General features: G+C 39.1%; 1 protein-coding gene across 4 annotated transcripts in view; it reads left to right on the top strand.

Annotated features, from left to right (window-relative positions):
- Positions 1 to 22,388, top strand: part of LOC115219752 (ral guanine nucleotide dissociation stimulator) — a 143,989-nt gene that overhangs the window by 93,850 nt on the left and 27,751 nt on the right. For all 4 annotated transcript variants that reach the window (XM_029789994.2, XM_036509668.1, XM_029789993.2 and 1 more), the window contains exons 2-5: positions 6,123 to 6,215; positions 14,173 to 14,378; positions 15,276 to 15,335; positions 18,496 to 18,680. In XM_029789994.2, coding sequence (XP_029645854.1) covers positions 6,123 to 6,215; positions 14,173 to 14,378; positions 15,276 to 15,335; positions 18,496 to 18,680 — 544 coding nt within the window. The remainder of the gene's footprint in view (positions 1 to 6,122; positions 6,216 to 14,172; positions 14,379 to 15,275; positions 15,336 to 18,495; positions 18,681 to 22,388) is intronic.

Below are 22,388 nucleotides of genomic sequence, written 5' to 3'. Positions count from 1 at the left end.
TTCACCTACTTTTCACTTTATTTCATACTACCCCTAATCTCTTGGGGCCACACCCTCCTCCTCCTCATCATCATCATCATCATTATTATTATTATTATTATCAGGGTGGTTTAGAGCTAGCAGAATTGTTGGCATGCCAGGCAAAATGCTAAGCAGCATTTCAATTGTTCAGAGTTCAATTCCTACTGAGGTTGCCTTAGGCTTTTTATTTTTTCAGGGTCAATTAAAACAAGTACCAGTTGAAAACTGGGGTTGATGCAATTGACATAACCCCCAGCCCCACCCCGATATTGCTAGCCTTGTGTCAAAATTTGAAAACATGGTTATTATTATTATTATTATTATTATTATTATTATTATTATTATTATTATTCAGGCAGTGAGCTGGCAGAATCATTAGCACGCCAAGCAAAATGCTTAGCAGTATTTTGTCTGTCTTCGGGTTCTGAGTTCAAATTCCACTGAGGTGAACTTTGCCTTTCACCCTTTCGGGGTCGATAAATTAAGTTCCCGTTGCATACTGGGGTCGATCTGATCGACTGCCCCACCACCACCACATTTCAGGCCTTGTGCCTATAGTAGAAAGGATTATTATTATTATTATTATTATTATTATTAGAATGGTGTTTTGCCAAAATACTTGAAGCACCAGACAAAAATGCCTGATGGTATTTCTTCCAGTTCATTATGTTCTGAGTTTAAACTCTGCCATGGTTGGAACAGATACCTGCCGATATACTGGGGCCCGATGTAATCAACTAACTCCCTCTCCATAAAATTACTGATAGTGAATCCAAATTTGAAGCCATAACACACTGTACCCCAGTGTGGTGCCTACTTACAGCTAGGTGGACTGGGTCCATTGGCAATTATGAGTTTTGACCATTGACACAATATGGTGAACTATAGAACCTATTGTGCTGCCTGCTTGGCTAGGTGGATTGGGTTGTTGCTTGTGAGTTATTTTGGTGATGGACATGGTACAGTGAATTCTATCATATTTGTGGTACCTGTTTACAGTCCAGTGCACTGAGTTATTCCAGCACTGAGTGCCTTGGCCGTGGAGACATGGTGCCATTATAGGAACCAATTAGCTCTTGGTAATGTATATTTTCCACCTGATTCACCCAGCCTCTTATGTCCACCTTTCCTTACAATGTGTGTGAGAATATTAATTCCTACACCTATATGGTAATTTACCTCACTTCTACCCCTCCTCCTCCTCCTCCTCCTCCAGATGACTTCAGTTTTGGCTTCTTTTACTGTGTTGTTGTTGTAATTTTACTTCTCTCTCTCTTTCTCTCTCCCCTTGTTCATCTCTCTCTCTCTCTCTTCCTCCTTCTTTTGTTCATCTCTCTCTTGTTCTCTCATTCTTTCATCATTTCCCTCACCTCACTCGCCCTCCCCACCACCACTGAAAGGAAGAAGTGGGTGGTTGCAGGGTGATGGGGGCAGGGTGGCTGCTTACTCTCCCTAAGAAATATTAATTGCTGAAAGAGAATGACTATAAAAGATTATTTACTCTTCAGTAACCCTCTCTCCCTCCCCCCTCTTTCTCTCTAACACTACTCCCTCACCCACTACAAGTCAGAAAGCTTGTTAGTCCGAGGGTGGGGTGTAAGGCTAGTGTTCCAATACTTAACCCAACAATCCAATCTGAGAAACTTGCTAAGTGTCCCTCAGACTTCAAACAACAACTCACCTTTGGGACTCATCTATATTCACTAACCATAACACACACACACTCTCTCTCTCTCTCTCTCTAACCCAGCTAAGGTGGTACTTGGGTGGCATAGTGTTCACCTACTAAACCCAGCTATCTGAGAAAGTTATTAGTAAGTGCGCAACAATAACAACAGCAACAACAGCGCAAAACTTCTCAGCATTTGAGACTCAACTCTGCCATAATCTAAGTGTTGTTTATTATTTGCTAAAGCTGTGTGTGTGTGTGTGTGTGTATATACGCCTACATGCAAAATGCTACATACACGCATACATATTCTCACCATCACTTGTAAAGATGTCTGAATTTACATATATACACATGGACAGGTAGACACACATACACACATGTTGTGGTAGGTTCTTACTGGATAATATTATCAGATATTATTATCGAGAAGATTCCACTCAAAAGTGATCACAATACCCGGCTTCTATCATATGTTTGTGTGTGTACCATTTCTCATGTATACCTTTGTGTGTGATTATGGGTGTATATATGTGTGTGTATATATATATATATATATATATATATATTATATATATATGTATGTATGTATGTGTTAACTTGTGCGTTTTGTGGGTGGGGTAAATGAAAGAAAAGTAAGTGGGTGGTGAGAAGCAGGTGGTGGTGGTGGTGATATTAATGTTGTTGATGATGGTGGTGGTGGCGGTAGGTGTGATGCTAGTGATTGTTGTTATTGTTGTTGCTGTTATGGTAGTGGTGGTGGTGGTGGTTGCTTAGGGTAGTTCTTGGAATTCTCTCCACTAATAGCTGAAGAAGAAGTCAATTATAGCTTTAGCAGAGATTTGGGTCACGGTGGAAATTAAGTACTGAAGGAGGGGTGTGTGGGAGTTGGAGTAAGGTGGAGGCAGGCATGCATGTGGGGGTGGGGTAGGATGGGTGAAGAGGGGGAAAATGGGGGGGGAGGAGAAGAGAGATTCTCTGTAGAGCAATCAACAGTCATTTGTATTATAAACAAACATCTCACCATCACCACCGCCGCCACCACCACCACCACCACCACCACCACCTGTTCACTTGCATCATTGCCTTCCACTTCCACCCTCTTCACCCCCTCCTCCTTCCACCATCGCAATTTTTTCTTCTCTCACCTTTCTGTAATTTATTTATTACCCCCTCCTCGCTCACCCTATTACCTTGCCCTTTCTTCATCACTTTCACTCTCTCTCTCTCTCTCTCTCTCTCTCTGCTCATACCTTTTTCTCCTCTCTATGCTCTCTCTCTCTCTCTCTCTTTCCCCCTCTTATTCTCTATAACCCATGTACCTGTATTATATCCCCCCCTCTCTCTCTCTGTCTCTCCCAACCTTGCATGTTTTCTCTCCTTTCTTTTTCTTCACTCTCCTCCTTTCAGCATTGTTCTTTACTCCCTTACACAAACAGATAGAATAGAGAGAGAGAGAGAGAGAGAGAGACAAACAGAGAGATCGACTGATACATTTTTCTTATTTATTAATATTAATAATTGGCAGAAATTACAGAGTAACACAAGGACCAAAAGTGTTGCTCCTTAAGCGCCAATGCACGAAACTCTCAGGCGTTGAGTCACTCAGTAACTTCCACTGATTATTAATCAAAAAAAAAAGTATCAGCTTACACACACACACACACACATATTTGTACAGTATGCAACATTAATAATACACATGCAACATTCACTCACATGTAACTTCCGAATGTGTTGTCTGGTCACTAAAGGATGGGGATACTACATGTCCATGTAGTATGTGTCAGGTGTATGCTCCTACTTGTGTGTTGGAGTCTAGTCTTCTGCAGTCTATTGCACACACACACACACACACACACACACACAACACACACACACAACGATGTGGATTAAGGAAGGATTAAGGTGAAATGAAACAAGTCAACTGGAAAAATAAAACTTTGCCAGAAACTCAGCTTGCTGGTGGCTTGTTGTGGTTGTATAGTACTCTCTCTCTCTCTTTCTCTCTCTCTCTCTCTCGTGAGTGGCATGGTTACATGGACATTTATATGGTTGCAGATTTACAGGTTCAAATCTTACATGATCTGCTCTGTTCTACCACAATCCGAACCATTTTCTCAGGCTCTTTGTTGTCGTTATTTAGCCCTGAGGCGACCACTCCTCATCCCGCAATTGAGCAGATCTATTTTCAAAGGTATTCCAGCCATGACCAGCCCACCTTTTTCAAATATACTGTATCATAAATGAATACAGTGTCTAGCAAGTCAAGTAACCAGATAGAGGATGGCCCCAAGGAATTGTGTGGGGTTAACAATGTGTAGGGCTCTGGAGATCCTCTACAAGCACGCAAGCAAAACAAAAGGTAGTCTTTTGCATGAGGTAGTTGGTTCTATAATGGAAATGTCTCAAGCAGGTCAGCAAGCTTATGAAACTGGACCTAGCATCTGTCATCTATCACTGGGCCCTGAAATCCCCACTCATTCGCAAAGCATGAGAACAACAGCCCTTACAGGATTTTCAGACGTTTTTGCTTCACTTTTGAGATTGAAATAATCTGTGTGTGTGTGTGTGTGTGTGTGTGTTGTTTGTGTGTGTGTGTGTGTGTGTTTGAGAGGCTGGTAAGGAGAGAAGAATAAAAAAAACTGAAGGCCAAACTGGTGAAGAAGAAAGAGTAGAAGTTTACAAAGACAAACAGCTGTTTAGTTTTCTTACTCCAACCATTCTTGGGCAAATGTCCAGATTAACATAATAATAATGATAATAATAATAATAATAATAATAATATGAAAATAAATAAAATTACAGAAAACCACTTATAACCAGCGGCGGGTGTGGTGGAGTGGGTCATGTAGGAATTAAATAGTTGTAAAAGGAGCTGTACTTTTAGTTGAGATGATATTAGGGCTGAGAAAGAATGTGTGTGTGTGTATATATATATATATATATATGTGTGTGAGTGTGTGTATGAGAGAGAGAGTGTGTGTGTGTGTGTATTTGCATCTGTCTTTCCTCAAGTGTCACTTCTATTAACATTACATCTCCGAGGTAGTCTCATAGATAATCAGATCTCTCTCTATCTATCTATCTACCTATCTATCTATCTGCCTATCCCTCTATCTCTGTGTCTATCAATCTATCATCTATCTAGCTAACTAGTTAGCTGGTGGTACATATACATGTCTGCTATATACATACATACATACACCAGCCTTATGACCATCATCATCATCATAAATCTGCTTAGCAGGGAGTGATTTTAGAGTGTTCCTCTTGATTCGTCTCTCTTCCTCTTTAACACTTAACTTCCTGCATGACACAGTACCAAACAGAACTGCATGTGTCAGCCACTCCTAACAGAATCACAAAAACTATACATAGAGCCATACAATATCGCAAAAACTATACTACTCTTGTTTGCCTTCATTTGGAAAGCAGTATGGAATTCTCTAATGTAAAGGAGAAAATTCAAATTTCATTTTCAATCATTCATTTCTGTTGTATTACAAGACTAGCTTTCAGTCTTAGAATATTTTCAACAGAATATCAAGAGTCAAGTGTCCATCACTCTTGAATAATTTTCTTTTATTTACCAATGGCTTACTAGATGTTCAGCATTGTTAACAGTTATCTCTTGTGTCATCGGGTCTTTTTAGATCATTTTCTGTCTGTTCTTTGCTTCACAATTCTCTTGATTACTTTCCATTCTTGCCACCAGAGATGTCCAAGTAGTGTTCATTGCATCCTGGAATGATCCAGTTGACCACCTACATATTCTGTGATGCTTCTAGATGTATTCGTAAATGGTCAATGCACTTGTCAATCCTTGGTGTGATCGCTGTAAATGAGTATCACCATCATACAGACAGTGTTGTTCAGTTCCCGTTGCCTGGAAATGAGTGAGAGTTGGGGACGGGACAGGCATCTATCTGGCCATAGAAAATTTGTTTCATTGAATTCTGTCTGACACATGCAAACATGGAAGTACAGACATTAAATGATGATGTAACCACATGTGAATCGTTGGCAATTTTCTTTTACCTCCTTCTTCCTTTTCTATTGGACTTGCCTCTGTTTCTGAAGAAGAGCTCTGCTCAAAACATTAAACCATCTTTCTTTCCTTCCTTGAGCATCTGCCAATACTTTACATGTACCACGTCCTTGCATTGTTGTTTTTTGTGTTTGTTCTTGGTTTTTTTTTTTGGGGGGGGGTTCACTATATATATATATATATAAGCTCCTACATGTGTTTAGGAGTTGTAATAGCTTCCAATAAGAGATGACTGACTGTCTCTCCAATCCATGGAAAGCAGATGTAAAATGATGATAATGATGATGTAAAATAATTATGGTGGTGGTGGTGACAATAATGTTGATGATAATAATGAGGATTTCTATTCATTTTCTCTCTCTTTTTTTTTTTCTTCTACAGGAAGATGCATCAAAATTCTGGAGTGAAGAGAGGGAAAATGGCGCAGTGTACAATGTCTACTTGAAGAAAGTCACATATAAGAGTGCTACAGATGTGAGTATATTTATTATTTAATCTGGAAAAAAAGAAAACAATTTCAAATTATTGTAAAATTTTAGTGACTAGGATTAGGCTAAGAGGGTCATGCCTGATATCCATTATCTCTTATTATTTTGCTATCTTATCTGTCTTCTGTTCTAGTGAATTCTAAGAACTGTTTATATCTCTTTATATATATATTCTTTCTTACTGTGTGTCTGTTCCATTCTCATGTGTGATTACTGGGCAGCCGTGACCTTGGCACTTTAGACCTTTATAATAAGTAATGTTTTACTTTCAGTTTTAGATAACACTACTATCTCTTTTCCTCTCTATCTCTCACATCCCTCCCTCTTCCTCTTTATCTCTCTTCTACCTTCCCTCTCACATCCCTCCCTCTTCCTCTCTATCTCTCTTTCATATCATCATCATCATCATCATTTTTAACATCAACTTTTCTCCGCTTGAATGGGTTGGACAGAGCTTATTGAGGCAAATTATCTACGGTCAAATGCTCTTCCTGTCACCAACTTTCAGCTCTTTCCATTCCAAGTAAGATAATTCTTCGTGACAGACATGTTTTCACAGAAGACTGGTAATAAACTACCCTGCTTGTATAGCAGGGATGCTTGTTTACAGCCATCATGTGATGTCAAGACAAGGATACATACACACACACACACACACACACATGGTGGGCTTCATTCAGTTTCCATCTACTAAATCCACTCACAAGCCTTTGGTCAGACTGGGGCTTTGGTAGAAGACACTTACCCAAGGTTCCACACAGTGGTGTAAGGTTGTGAGTTCAATTCCCAACAGCACATTGTGTCCTTGAGCAAGACCCTTTATTCCACATTGCTCCAGTCCACTCAGCTGACAAAAATGAGTTGTTCCTGCATTTCAAAGGGGCCACCCTTGTCACATTCTGTGTCACGGAATCACCCCAGTCAAACTGTCCAACCCATGCCAGCATGGAAAGCAGACGTTAAATGATGATGATGATATATATATATATATATGTATATATATTATATGAATGAAAGGAGAAGAGAGAGTGAGAGTACACAAACACACCTATATGATGTAATGAGACCATTAGACATCTCTCTCTCTTCAAATAGCCTCTTCATATTTTGAATTTAGAAAACAAAAAAAAATATTTTTTAAACAAAAAAAACAACTCCCATCCTAGGGCTCTTCAAGTGAAAATGGAAAGCAATATGGTACGTCATTTCCTGAACCATAACACTATGATGAAATTATTTTTATCTCTTTTATTATACGGTGATGCTCTAATGATGCTAATGTGCCAACAGATAAACGTCATTGTACTTGTGACACTAGAAGTTGTATTAAAACATGCAAAGTCATTAGAATACATATTACAGTATCTCACACACGCACGCACACACGCATGCATACACGCTTGCACATGCATATGCAATGAAGTTTTATTAGAAGCTGTCAAGATCTCTCTCTCTCCCTCTTTCATTATTAAATTCTATACAAGTATATTAATCACTCAATGCTACCAGTTGCTTCATTAGTGTAACTGGTAAGGCTAATTGCAACTACAGACATGTGGAACAAGGGAAGTTAATTAATAAACTTTGTCTATTGAGATCAAGGACACCACCACCACCACCACCCACCACCCATTTTTCTGGATCATGTTTTCCTCTCTCCCTTTCATTTTCCTCTCCTTCCTTCTTTCCATTCTCCTTCTCTCTGTCTTCCTCCCACACTTTCTTCTTCCTCTTACTCTAAAACTCACTGCACACACACACACACATACACACACTGTTATACTTATTTACTCACCCTCTCACTCCTTTCAACCACTCTCTCCCACTCCTACTGCTGTACTCTTATTCTCTTTTCTCTCTAAAACTTATTACACACACATACACTATTAACCAGTTACACATACTCTGAATCCCCCTCCTCTCTTATCTTATTTATATTCTCATCTTTTTTGCTTCACACACACACACACACACACACACGTATAGACACACACGTACACACACTGTCTGAAGTAGTCTCTGTTCCATTCTACTTACACTGAAATAATTATCCTATTCCCTCCTCTTCCTCTCCCAGTTACCAATCCTCTGATGCCACCACTCCTGTAATCTTTGTGCAATACACTTAACACCCTCACCACATGTGTGTGTGTGTGTGTGTGTGTGTGTGTGTATGTGAGTAGTCAAATCTTACACAATCCTTGTGTGTGTGTGTGTTACACTAGACATCCATTCTACATACCTTGTGTTATTATTACACCTCTACCTTAACATACCTTGTTTAAATACTGTACTATAAAGTTGCATACACATACAATAACATTCCCATTCCATAACCACTCACTACACTACAACCCGTACAACCAACCACTGCCCTACAAAATAGACAAAACACACTGTAGGGCCCCCCCCCCCGGTTAGGACAAAGCACCACCATACTCTTTAGCTTCGGCTGGACTTAAAGGACTTTCTCATACGTCCATCGTGTTGGATAATTTCACGTAATTTTTCATTTTTAACAGAATTTAGCAACAATATCACCAGCAACATTTTGCATCAATGCAGGCTGCAGACAGGTACCATGTACAAGCTGCACTGCACAATGGAACATAAATACACAAAACAAAAGACCAACTAACCAGACAAGCTCTAGCCAGCCGGCAGACAGACACCCTGACATTACAAATAAACATTAATAGATTTGTGTTATCTGTGAGAATGTCTGTTTGTACTTGCTCAATCAACTGGACTATTACCCATTTCTCTAAGGGCTGGAGTATTCATGTATCTGCTCGACAACAAGACACCTGCCCCTATCCCTCTCTACCTCTAATCTTTCATCAACTGGCGCAAAGCCACCACCACCACCATTACTACTCGTCCTTACTTCCTTCCTTCCTCCCAGCTGAGAGGGTTTTGTTTTGCAAGTTGCTGCACCGGTGCTGGTTCCACGTTAAAAGCACTGGTGCTGGTGTTACACAGAAAAAAGCACCCAGTACACTCTGTAAAGTGGTAGTAAAGGGCATCCAGCTGTAGAAACCATGCCAAAATAATGGAGCCTGGTGCTTCCCCCAGCCTTGCCAGCTCCTGTCAAACCATCCAACCCATGCCAGCAGAGAAAACAGATGTTAAATGACTACGATAATTGTGAAGTGTATTAGTGCTAGTGGTTGTGTATTCCACACACACAGACGCTTGTCTTCTTACATTCTCTAATCATCAGGCAACATCAGTGGGACACAGTGTATGACAAGGCCCGGGGCTTACAATTACAGGTTCTGTACAGTTTCCCAACAAGCTTCTGTACAGTTTCCCAGCTACCCTGTTTCACTTAGGAAGTGTGGGTTGACCTGAAGCTAGTTGTGAGAGAAGATGTAACAACAACAATAACAACGACACCATCTTATGTAAGTCAGTAAATAAACACTGAGATGGTAGGGGGAGAGAGTGGGGGTAGCGGGGGGGGGTAGAGTTCAATATATTACTTTGATATGAGTCATTTGTTGTTGTTATTGTCTCTACTACCAGAGTCACCACCACCACCACCTGCTGCTGCTACTACTACTACTACTGCTACTACTAGTAGTAGTAGTGGTAATAGTAGTGCCTGGTGGTGGTGTTGATGTTAGTGATTGTTGCTGTTCCTAAATGTTGACCCAATAAAGTTCATCTTTTGTCATGTCTTTTGATTACTGTGACAATGACAGTTCAGCAATTGTTATGAAGTGGGGTGGTAGATGGGGTGGTGGTGGTGGTGATGATGTCATTGGTCTTCATGATCATGGTACTGACGATAAGTGATGACAACAATAACGTGGTCTACAGGTTCTTGGTACTTCAGTCAAACCTACTTCACTAAAATCTCTCTCACTCTCTCTCCCTCTCTCTTCTGTTTCCTGTAAGCAAGTAGTAAGAATAGGATGACGTTATAGTAGTAGTGATGGCGGCGGTGGTGATAATGAAGGGAGGGGGGGGGCTGATGATGATGGTAGTAGTCGTGGTGGTGGCAGCAGCCACTAGTGCAATCTAAAATTCAATCCAAAACATAAAATATGTAAGAAATATTTATTCAGCTGTTTTATATATCTTAGAATATTTTCATAATTGGTCTTGGAAACCCTAAACTAGGGGCCCGGTCACACAGGTGAACTATGTCATAACTGGTCATAAAGGTGAACTGTATGAAGACAGTTATAAATATGGATAGTGTTAAGACTGGTCATAAACATAGATAGTGTGAGGATTAGCTATAAAGGTATATGGCAGTGGTTTTTGATTGGTATTCATATGGCCCTTGGAGGGGTGTCATATAAGATTTTGTTGTTAAAATTTATAAGCAATAAATTGTTTATACTTTTATAATTCACAAAATATTTTAACAATCATTTTATACTATTCCTAATAATATTTACTTCATTTTTGCATTTGATTTGCAAGATTCTTGGTAGCAATTCATGTATTGAAACAAATTCCGTTATATCTTGGGAGATTGTTTAACCAACACATTAAACAAATGATTAATTGGTTAGATACTTAACCAATTGACTATCAATAGAGAAGTGGAATGGAACCTGTGCATGTGTTATTATTGGTGTAGCAAAATAATATTTAACCATAAAAATTTAGGATATTTGTTTTATATACACACACACACACACACACATCAAATGGCTGTGGTGGTCTTGTAGAGTAAAACATGAATGAAAGAGGTCCAAAAGCAAAAAAGTGGTTGAGAACCATTGATGTACTGTATCAGGGACTTGCCATAAAGGTGGATTATATTAAAGACTGATCTTACTGGCAGTCCAGGACTGTGTTGGGACCAGTCATAAATGTGGTTTTCACTACAAACTGTGATAAGATAACAAAAAATAAAAATGGAGAAGTGTGAACTATAGGGTTAAACTAAATGGGCTTTTTTATGTTTGTTTCAATGCAGTTGAATAATGTATATGTGTGTTGAAATAAACTAAAGTACCAGTGGACTACTGAGGTAAATTTTAGATTCCTACAAAGAAACTTGTGAACGCACGTGGCCCAGTGGTTAAACATGTTGCACTCATGTTCATAAAGTTGTGGTTTCAATTCCCAGACCAGCTGCATGTTGTGTTCTTTAGCAAAACACTTTCGCATTGCTCCAGTTCACCCAGCTGTAAATGGGCCACCCTGTGATAGAAGAGCCTTCCAATCGGGGGGGGGGGGCATGTCGACCTGCTCGCCTAGCCAGCAGGGTGGCATCATTTAAAAGCTAAAATTATGCAAAGTGCATTGTGATCAGCGTTGTATAACAGTGATGACATGATAAAGAAACTTAGTTGTGAATGGAAGTATTATAGGAAACAAGAAATCTGTGTACATAATAAATCAGTTTTTTCCCTTTAATTAAATGTGAAAGTAGCCTATTTTACGTGTGTGTGTGTATGTTTGCGTACGTGTGTATGGGCATGTGTGTGTCTGTATGTGTGGGAAGATATAGGAATAATGATACAAACTGCATGTGTATGAGTGTGTCTGTGTGTGTGTGTGTGTGAATGGGTATATAAGAGGAGAGGCTTTATAGGTTTTGTAAAACATTCTATGTACGTATGTGTGTATAGTGTGCACACGTGTGTTCCTATATGGGATGTAATACATGTTTCACCTCATCCCACACCTCTACACCCATCAGTCCACATATTAATTGGCTTCACATAGATTTAGTTAATAAGCATGTGTTACTTGTTGTTAATTTTTTTATTTTTTTGTCCATCTTTGAACATACACATGCACTGTGTGTGTGTATGTCAACATACACATACATTACTATATTCATTTTCTAACACATGTATCTGTGTGTGGAGAGAGAGAGAGAAAGAGAGTGAGATGTCATGTATATAAACACACATATATATATATATCTGTATATGTGTGTGTGTGTATGTCTGAGTGTGTGTGTGTATATATATATATATACATACACACACACACACACAAAGACAAGGATTTATACAAAATGTGCATGTATGCACATATGTGTGTGTGTGTGTGCATGCAATGACATATAACTTGTCTTCTCTTCCTCCTCATCCTCCATTTCACTGAAAGATGTCACAGACTCTCATTGTTTGCCTTATAAGGAAAAAGACTTGGGTCAAATAAAACTTGTTTATTCCAAAATGGTCAGGATACTGAGTGAGAGAAAAGGTCTTTCTTAGGCAAATATGGGGCACAGGTATGGCTGTGTGGTTAACAAGTTTGCTTTACAAGTCCATGGCTGCAAGTTCAATCTCACTGCAAGCCAATACCATGTGAGTTTAATTTGATAAACAAAAATTGTGCGTGTGTGATGGAGGCATTGGTGAAGAAGTTCCCTTTGTGGCCACTATGTCTCAAATGTCATTTTCCACAACATTGGATCAGTCCATACCTTGTAATTAAAATTGGATAGGTATGGAAACTGTGTAAAATCCTCTTGGTGGGATTGCACCTGTAATTCTGGTGTATTGGAAAAAGGATGACCTGAAGATAAACACGTTTTTGACTAGTCACTTCCTTTGAATCTTTCCTTTATATTCTGAAGATGGTATCCCAGCATCAAGTCTTTAAATGTATCTAAAATAGGGACCAAGTCATCATCATCATCTTCATTTAACATCCGCTTTCCATGCTAGCATGGGTTGGACGTATGACTGAAGGCTGGTGAACCAGATAGCTGCACCAGGCTTCAATCTTGATCTGGCAGGATTTCTACAGCTGGATGCCCTTCCTAACGCCAACCACTCTGAGAGTGTAGTGGGTGCTTTTACGTGCCACTGGTGTGGGGCCAGTCAGGCGGCACTGGCAACGACCTCGCTCGAATCTTTTACACATGCCACCGGCGCAGCTGCCAGTAAGGCGATGCTGGTAACGATCATGCTCGAATGGTGGTTTTTACATTTCTTATTTATTTTTTTGTCCTTGTTTCGATGACAACACAATATTGAATGATTGGAGCACAGCTTTTTGTGGTCAGTTTGGTCCATGTTGCAGTTGGATCGAAGTGAAACTAACAAAAGCAGGAGAAGTCAACAACAACAAAAAGAAACTTAAGTAGTTCTTGGAACATTTGGTGATTTCTTCTTTCAGAGTAATTCTGCTTTTGTGTTGTTGTTACTTTTTCTTTGTGTATATGTGCGTGGGTGTGTGCATGCATGTATACGTAATAGATGTACACACACACAGACACACACACATGCGCACGCACACACATTCGTTTGCTTTGGAAGTATCAACTTCACTCCCAAGTTCCTCTTTTTCCACTTGGAACAAACAAAGGAAATGAAACTTCAGTTTCCTTTGAATTTCTAAAATAAACTCCATGACACGATTTTGACTAGTCACTTCCTTTGAATATTTCCTTAATATTCTGAAGATAGCATCCCAGCATGGCCACAATCCAACGGCTGAAACCTATCTCACAATTCATACACTCCACACACACATGTATGTGTGTGTTGGGTGTATGAATTGCTGGTATTAGGTGAACATTTTGACTGGATCCAACAAGTTGGAAGAATACGTGTGTGTCTGTGTGTATGTTTATCTATCTATCCATATACACACACACACATATTAATTGTAAGATTCATTGGATTCTAGGCACATCAAGATGTAGGCTGCCAGAAATGGCTAGGTACAATAACATAGGGCTCACAGTGAAGTAGTGTTGGTAGGATACTGCAGGTATGTTGATATATAAGTCCGAAATCCAATTTAAACCATAGATCCAACTGAGGGTTAGACAGAAAGAGGGAGAATATGTATAATGTTAATGTAGAAAGAAGAGTTAAAAAGTATTGAATGCAGAAATAATAATAATAATAATAATGAGATTTCTACATTTATTGGAAACTGGGTTTACCTTTTATCCTTGTTATCACTTTCTTTCTTTTTACAAAGCTGTCTGCCATTTCTTTGTCTTTCAGTTGGAATATGAACAGAGTAGGGAGTTTTCACACCTCATGTGGGAGACACATAAAGTACGAGTTATCAAGTCTGGCACACTCAGTAAGTTGGTGGAGAGTTTGGTTACTGTGAAAGGAGAGATGGACTCGTGTTATGTGAATGTCTTCCTGGCCACTTACAGGACCTTTGCTACCCCGCACCAGGTACTCAACCTACTCATTGAAAGGTAAATATTACATCTCTTTTTTTTTTTTAACCTCTTTGACTTTTACTCTATTTGTTTGTTCTTTTATTCTATGTCCATTTTTGACACGATGTGGCATCCACAGTTTCCTAGCAATAGCAGCTAAATTTCCCACTGTTCAGCCTCTCTAGTATTGGTATAATGAGAAATTGTAACCAGTACATTCTGTAGAATGTTTGGTGTTAGGAAGGACATCTAGCCATAGAAACCAATCCAAAATAACACATACAAGCACCAGTCTATGAGAGCAGTGGCTCTCAGTAAGAACTGATTCAGATTAGGACAACCCATCCAACCCATGCCAGAGTAGAAAGCAGATGTAAAATTATAATGATGATGACAACAACATCTTATCGTCTTAAAAAGAAGAAAGAAAACATTAGATAATGTCTTGGATATAGAAAAGGTTGTGATAGTCATGGCAGGAACCGTCTTTGATCATGGGTCTGTTTGATCAGGGTTACCTTAAGACTGAGTAACAACAAAGATGTAGAGATACCTATGTCTTGCATATCTAGCAAGTTATCCATAACAAATTGTTGTCTGTCTCTTGTCTGCTGAATATTTTGCTGTTGAAAGTCTGTCATTCTGAGAGTTGTGGTTAAGTGATTGATTTCTTTATTGATCTGTCTTTTAGTTTTTATTGAAGAGACAACATACCGAGTATTGTTTAACTGGTTATTTATTGACTTGTTTCTGTTGTTCAAGAAACAACATGCCAACAACTGTTGTTGATAAATGAAGATGATAATAATGATGAAGATAAAAATCTCTCTTTTTCTCTCTGTCTCTCTGTCTATCTATCACTCTATATATCTGTCTTCCAACCTCTCTCTCTCTATATATATATTATATATATGTTCCTTTTATTTCCTCCAGGTACAAGATTCTCAAGTCTGAAGACAAAGAGAAAACAGAACTGCATGATGTACAGCTGAAGTGAGTTTTCCTTCCTCTTCAATATATTGACCCCCCAGCAGCCCTCCATTTTCAGAGTTGATCTCTAGATTTCACTGGACCCTAACCTTCCCCAAGACAGCAAATTAGATTGACCCCCTACAGCTGTTTTATGTAATTTCTAACTGTTTCAATATCTTGTTTCAATCCTTCCCTCAACACACACATATCTCCCACTGCCTTCATCATTCCATACAATGAACCCTATCATGGTACCATTCTATGGGGTACTTATCTTGGTGTAGGCGTACCATATCTGGAGTACAGAGTTTGTGGATATTTGGTTGAACAAGTAGTCTCTCTACCTAACATGGGTCTGTTGTGGCTAGACGGGAGACGAACAACAGCAGCAAGAAGAACAACTATTATTACTACTAAAATTATCAATAGTAGTAGTAGTAGTAGTAGTAGTAGTAGTAGTAGTATAAAGTTGTATTATATTTTAAATTCTCCATCTTCATCCATGATGCATCATACACACACACACATACTAATATTTCAGTGCACTCATTCACATACATGCACACACACACCACACACACACACACACACACACATGCATTTTGTGTGTATACATTTATAGATGCACGCATATGTATGTAGAAGTTTGGCTCTCACAGACACATTAGGATTTGGAGAATATGTCTGAAGCAAGCAAGGCAGTAGCAGTGATGGTGGTTGCAGTCGTGGTGGTGGTGGTGGTTGCAGTCGTGGTGGTGATGGTGGTGGTGGTACTGATTGTTCTGTATGTAAGGTTGACCTTTAAGTATTTTATTTGGTGGAATATAAGGAAAAAGTGTTTTGGGTACTAGACTAATCAGCTCTGTCCACCCACCCACCCACATCCTCTTGCCATGCATCCATCCACCCCTCTGAACAATGTGTAAAGTTCGTTTGTTATCAGATAGCAGGGTGGGCAGCTGAAGGTAAGGGGTGGGAAATACATGTTACCACGGTCTCTCCCCCTCTCTCTCTCCCTCTCCCATTTCTCTCTCTCTTTCTCTTTCCCTCTTTTACCTTTCTCTCTCTTTCTCTTTCCCTTTTTTACCTTTCTCTCTCTTTCCCTCTACCTCTCCACCATTACTATCAATTTTCATTCCCCTTTCTCTGTCTCTTTCTCTCTCTCTCCTATCTTTCCTTCATGTTTTCTCCCCCCAGTTTGTTGCTTTTTTCTCTCCCATTTCTTTCATTTCGCTTCTTTCATTCAACCCTTTCATGTTTGTTTTTTTTTCCTTCAAAAGACATTACTCCCTCCCCACCACCACCACCACCACCATCAACAACAATTATAAGACTAGAGACCACCAATCACAGTTTGGTTGGTAACTTGTGGTGGTTGTCATAGGAATTACTCTTCTGTTCATATATATGAAAAACAAGGCCTAACCAGAATCCACCCATCCCCCACCCCCATATACACCCCACTTTCTCTATTTACAGTTGAAGTTCATTCAGAATGTTTTCGTTGTTGTTGTTGCTGTTGTTCTCTTTTTTTAACTAACATAATGTGATGGTTTTGTGAGTGCTACTTGTCCAACATTCACACATTACAAATATTTCTGTACATTTCTTTAGTACTTTTTCCCCTTTTTTTTTTTAAACCTGGTACTTATTCTGTCAGTTTCTTTTGCCAAACTGCTAAGTTACAGGAACATAAACTCTCCAACACTGGTTGTCAAGTGGTGATAGTGGGACACGGACACACACACACACACACACAACCAGCCTTCTTTCAGTTTCCATGTACCAAATCCACTCGCAAGATTTTGGTCGGCCTGAGGCTATAGTAGGAGAACCTGCCCAAGGTGCCACGCAGTGAGACTGAACTCAGCACCCTGTTGTCGGGATGAATTTAGCACATCTTTATTAGTAATTATATTTGTTTCAGCGCCATTCCTGTTTTTAAGTCGTTTGCATGTACATGATTTCATGTGAAAAGTTATACAATATTTGCACTCGACTCTACTGGAATGGCACTTCATCAAACTGGCATCAAGAGGTACAGTGTGTGTGTATGTAAGATACACATTCATTTCTAATATATATATATATTTTATTTTATAATTTTTAAGGTTATTCAGTCCTCATTTCAAGATGTAATAGAATGGTTAATAAAAGAGTAATCTCTATATATATAAACGGCAAAATGTCTGTGTGTGTGTGTGTGTCCTTTACACAAATCCACAATTTTTCAGTTAGAGAGCTCGCACTTTCTATGGTCATTCAAAACCGTCCAAAGGTGGTCGTGCACATCTTTACATTTCCCCAGTCACCCCGCAAAGCCATTAAAAAATCAATAGAAGTGACTTTTTCATGAATTTTCTATCCAAAACCCAATCAAAATGCCCGAAACTTGATATGCCAGCTAGCTGTATGTGATTGGTCGGAGATTTGGACAGTACTTGCATGTATGTGTGCACGCATGCACTAGCACCATGACCCGGCGTTGCCAGGTCATAGTGCTAGTTCATAATAAAACAGTGGCTAAGAACAGATAAAAGAATAGCTGAATGGGTGACAGAATGGTCATTTGTGAACGGGTTTTATTGTAAGACATCCACCCACTCGCATGGAGTAAATTAGTGAAATGATTTAAATTAGTACAATAAATTATAAGGCTAAACTGGTAATAATGCTGTCTAATGGTTATCGTGCTTAATTGGTTAGTAGATGTTGGTTCAATTCCTGTTGAAGAATTCATATTGCTTTTAAATTTCCATACTCATGTGTGTATATGCAAATACATAGATTCACAGACATATATATGTTGTATATATGTGTGTGTGGTGTGTATGTATGAGCATATATATTATACAAAGTATCATATGATCTTGGAAGTTGCAACTTAAGTTTCATGTACAGAGAAAGGTACCTGAATAGGCTTAGTTCCAGCTATCACCACTTTCTCCTCCAATCTTCAGGTTGTCTTCAGTTATAGCTTAAGACAGCCATCAACATTGGTCACATCAACATTAACTGGACACACTCTTTTACAGGTATTGAGTTCTTTTTCTCTTCTCTAAAAATCAAAATGTGTGTGTGATGTTGACTATATTATTTGCTTGCACTGAACCATGTCTTCATATGCTGTCACCATAGAAATGCATATATACATTTTTTTTTTTTCTTTTCTTGATACCAGAACAATAAAGTCTGTGATCTCAGTATGGCTCGATACATATCCAGAAGATTTCCGAGAGGATCCAGATTATCCATGTCTGCAGATGCTGGAGAAATTTGCTCAAGAATGTATGGAAGACAGGGACCTGGCATTTCGGGCCAAACACAAGGAGGAAAGATTCCGGAAAGAAGCTCAGCAAAATAGAGGTTGGTTATCTTTACTGTAATCATCATCATCATCATCAGCAACACCACCACCATCATCATCATTATCTTTTAACATCTGCTTTCCATGCTGGCATGAGTTGGACGGTTTGACTGAGGACTGGCAAGCCAGGAGGCTGTGCCAGGCTCCAATCTGATCTGACAAGGTTTCTGCAGCTGGATGCCCTTCCTAATGCCAACCACTCCAAGAGGGTAGTGGATGCTTTTTACGTGCCACCGGCATGGGGGCCAGTCAAGTGGCACTGGCATTGACCACAAACAGATGGTGCTTTTTATGTGCCACCGACATGGGGGCCAGTCAGGGAGTACTGGCAACGACCACGCTCGAATGGTGCTTTTTACATACCACTGGTACATGTTCAATATTCATTACTGTACAAATCAATACATTATTGCAATTATTATTATTGTGTGTGTGTGTGTACACATAGTTTAGTGCAGGCACATGTATGTTGCTAAGTGTAAGACTGCATATGGAATCTCATATAATCTTATTGGTGTGTGTGTGTGTGGGCATGTGGTTAGCATTAAAAATATTGCTTTAGGAAAGTAACTTCATCCTTCAGCAGGATTTGTAAGTTGACATTTGGATATGTGTAGGTGTGTCTGTGTGTGTGTGCCTGTCAATGTGTGTGTGTGTCTTTGTGCCTGCCAATGTATGTGTGTGTATGTGTATTTTTGTGATGGTTCATCTTTCTATTTTTCTTGTCCCCGCCTACTGAACCATTTCAGCCTTACTCCCTCCTAATTCCTTTCCCCTCAGCCACTCTGTTCATGGCTGAATTATGAAGGGAACATCCAAACACCCCCCCCACACACACACATACACTGCCTCCTCTTCTCCCTTTCTCTTACACTCCCCCACCCCCATACAGCTCATCGCTCTCCGCTCTCCGCTGCTTTCCTCAAACCACTTCTTACATTGGTTAGCCTCCTCTTTTCTCACCACCACCAACGCCACATTGTACACCACCACCACAAACACATTAGCATCAACACTACCACCACAAGAGGGAGCTTCTGCATAGTTGCTCAACCCACTGGAAATAGCAGCCAAATCTCCCTCAAATTATGCACTATTATTTAAGAGACAGTGAATGTATTGGACCTGCCCCCCTCCCTCCACTCTTGACTATGCAAAAATATGGAAGGTTATAACTGGAATACTTTTGATCATATGTCTGCTCAATAAGGATAGACCTGGGGGGGGGGGGGTAAACAACAAAAATAACTACCACTACTAACAACTTATGGTGGATTTGAACTCACGAATCCTGAGCTTACTATTCAACTACCTTAACCATTGATTACTGTTACAGCTTCTTGAGTAATTAACTTGATTAATTATTTAATTGTTAAGCACTTTCCTGCTGTTTAATAAAGCCAACAAGGTTAGACCTCTGTGTGATCACTAGCCTTGCTAGAAACAGAAGATAAACCTCCCTCAAATGACACCATCATCATCATCATCATAACAACATCTGCTTTTCCATACTTACTTGGGTCGCACGAGATGTTGAGGCAAGATTTCTATGGCTGGATACTCTTCCTGTTGCCAACTCTCATTTGTTTCTGAGCAAAGAAATAGTCCCCCCTCCCCACCGAATAAGGTACCTGCCCAAAATCCAAATCCAATGATAATGATAATAATGTTGAGACTAAATTTCTATGGCAAAAGGCCAGCAAGTTCAGGTAGGGAGTTATTCAGTTACATCGACTCCAATACTCAACTGGGGTCTATTTTATCAATCCCAAAGGGCAAAGTTGACCCCAGTGGAATTTGAACGTAAAGACACATGAAATACTGCTTCTGCCTTAACAATGACAATGATGATGATAATAATAATAATCTTTTCTTTTAAGGTGCAAAAAGCCTGAAATTTTGCTGGGGGGGGGGGCTAGTTGATTACATTGACCCCAGTGCGTAACTGGTACTTCTTTCATTGACTTTGAAAGGATGAAAGGCAAAGCCGACCTTGCTGTAATTTGAACTCAGATTGTCAAACTGGAAGAGACGCTGCTAAGCATTTTGTCCAGCATTCTAACCACTCTGCCAGCTCACTGCCTCAGTAATAATAATAAGAAGAAGAAGAATCCTTTTTACTGAAGGCACAAGGCCTGAAGTTTGGGGAGGTGGAAAAACGGGGCTAATAATAATGATAAGCTCCAGCTTACCAGGGTCTTTTCCAACAGTTGAACAGCTTAGATGAGAAGTAAATAGGCTGCCATGTTGTTTGCCTCATTAATGTGGGGAGGAGTGGGGACGGAAGGGACTGACTACATTATCAGCATCACCATCACTATCACCATCTTTACCGTCACCTCCATCAATATTAGTCATCATCCCCACCACCAATAACAGTATCATCATCATCATCATCATCATCACTGTTATTGACGTCAGTGGCTGGGGTGGTGTTGGAAGGCATACCCTTTGAAGTTGTACTGAATCATACTGCAGCATGCACTGGTACACGCACGCACACATATGCACTCTGTAATTTACACGCATACGTGAATGCAAATGCACATAAGCATAAACACTATATACATTACACACACACACAAACACACACATAATGTAGAATAAGACAATACATGATAGTGGCTGTGATCTCTGTAAACATTTCAAGCGGAGTTTTCTCATTTTCCCAGCATTAAAACACAACATTAACTCACCTACATATATAATATATATATATATACACATATATATATATAAATATATATGGTGGTGCCCCAGCATGGCCACAGCTCATGAGCTGAAACTGGAAAAATCAAAAATCAAAATCAAAATATATATATATATGTATATGTATATATGTATATATGTATATATGTATATATGTATATGTATATATGTATATGTATATGTATATATGTATATATGTGTATATGTATATGTATATATGTGTATGTATATATGTGTATGTATATATGTGTATATGTATATATGTGTATGTATATATGTGTATATGTATATATGTGTATGTATATATGTGTATGTGTATATGTGTATATATATATATATATATGTGTGTGTGTGTGTGTGTGTATATATATAATGCGTGTATTAAATTTTTAACATGGATATGTCTACACTAATAAGACTATGCCAACACTAATCTATATATACATGTGTGTATATATTAGTATTAAAAAATAAGTTTGATATACAATAGTTAGAGTACCATAACATTTATTAAAACTATCATTACTACTATGAATGTGTTGACACTAACTTGGCCATTATTTCCCCGAGTATACAAAAACCCATACAAATGTGTGTGTGTGTGTGTGTGTGTTTATACAGACAAAGAGGGAACCCAGATAGATTTCCCTCATCAAATCATCAATATTGTATACACACTGCACGCATGCGCGCGCACACACACAGGTATACATTTATATAAGTGTGTATGTATGTATATATAGGCACACAACATTTTGCACACTCACATAAAAACCCTGTAATAGTACCACTTGTGTGTTGTGTGTCTGTGTGTATGTATTGTGCATATATATATATTATATATATATTATATACACCACACATGTATCCAACAACAACCATTCATTCAGTGCTTTTATGAAATAACTTCGACACACATACACTTACTGATAGATATATATATACGTACACACATACATTCAAACATGCATATATTATACATTCAGATGTGTGTGTGT

Source organism: Octopus sinensis, linkage group LG15 (assembly GCF_006345805.1).
Source record: "Octopus sinensis linkage group LG15, ASM634580v1, whole genome shotgun sequence".
Classification (NCBI taxonomy): domain Eukaryota; kingdom Metazoa; phylum Mollusca; class Cephalopoda; order Octopoda; family Octopodidae; genus Octopus; species Octopus sinensis.
This window is presented reverse-complemented; position numbering and strand designations above follow the sequence as displayed.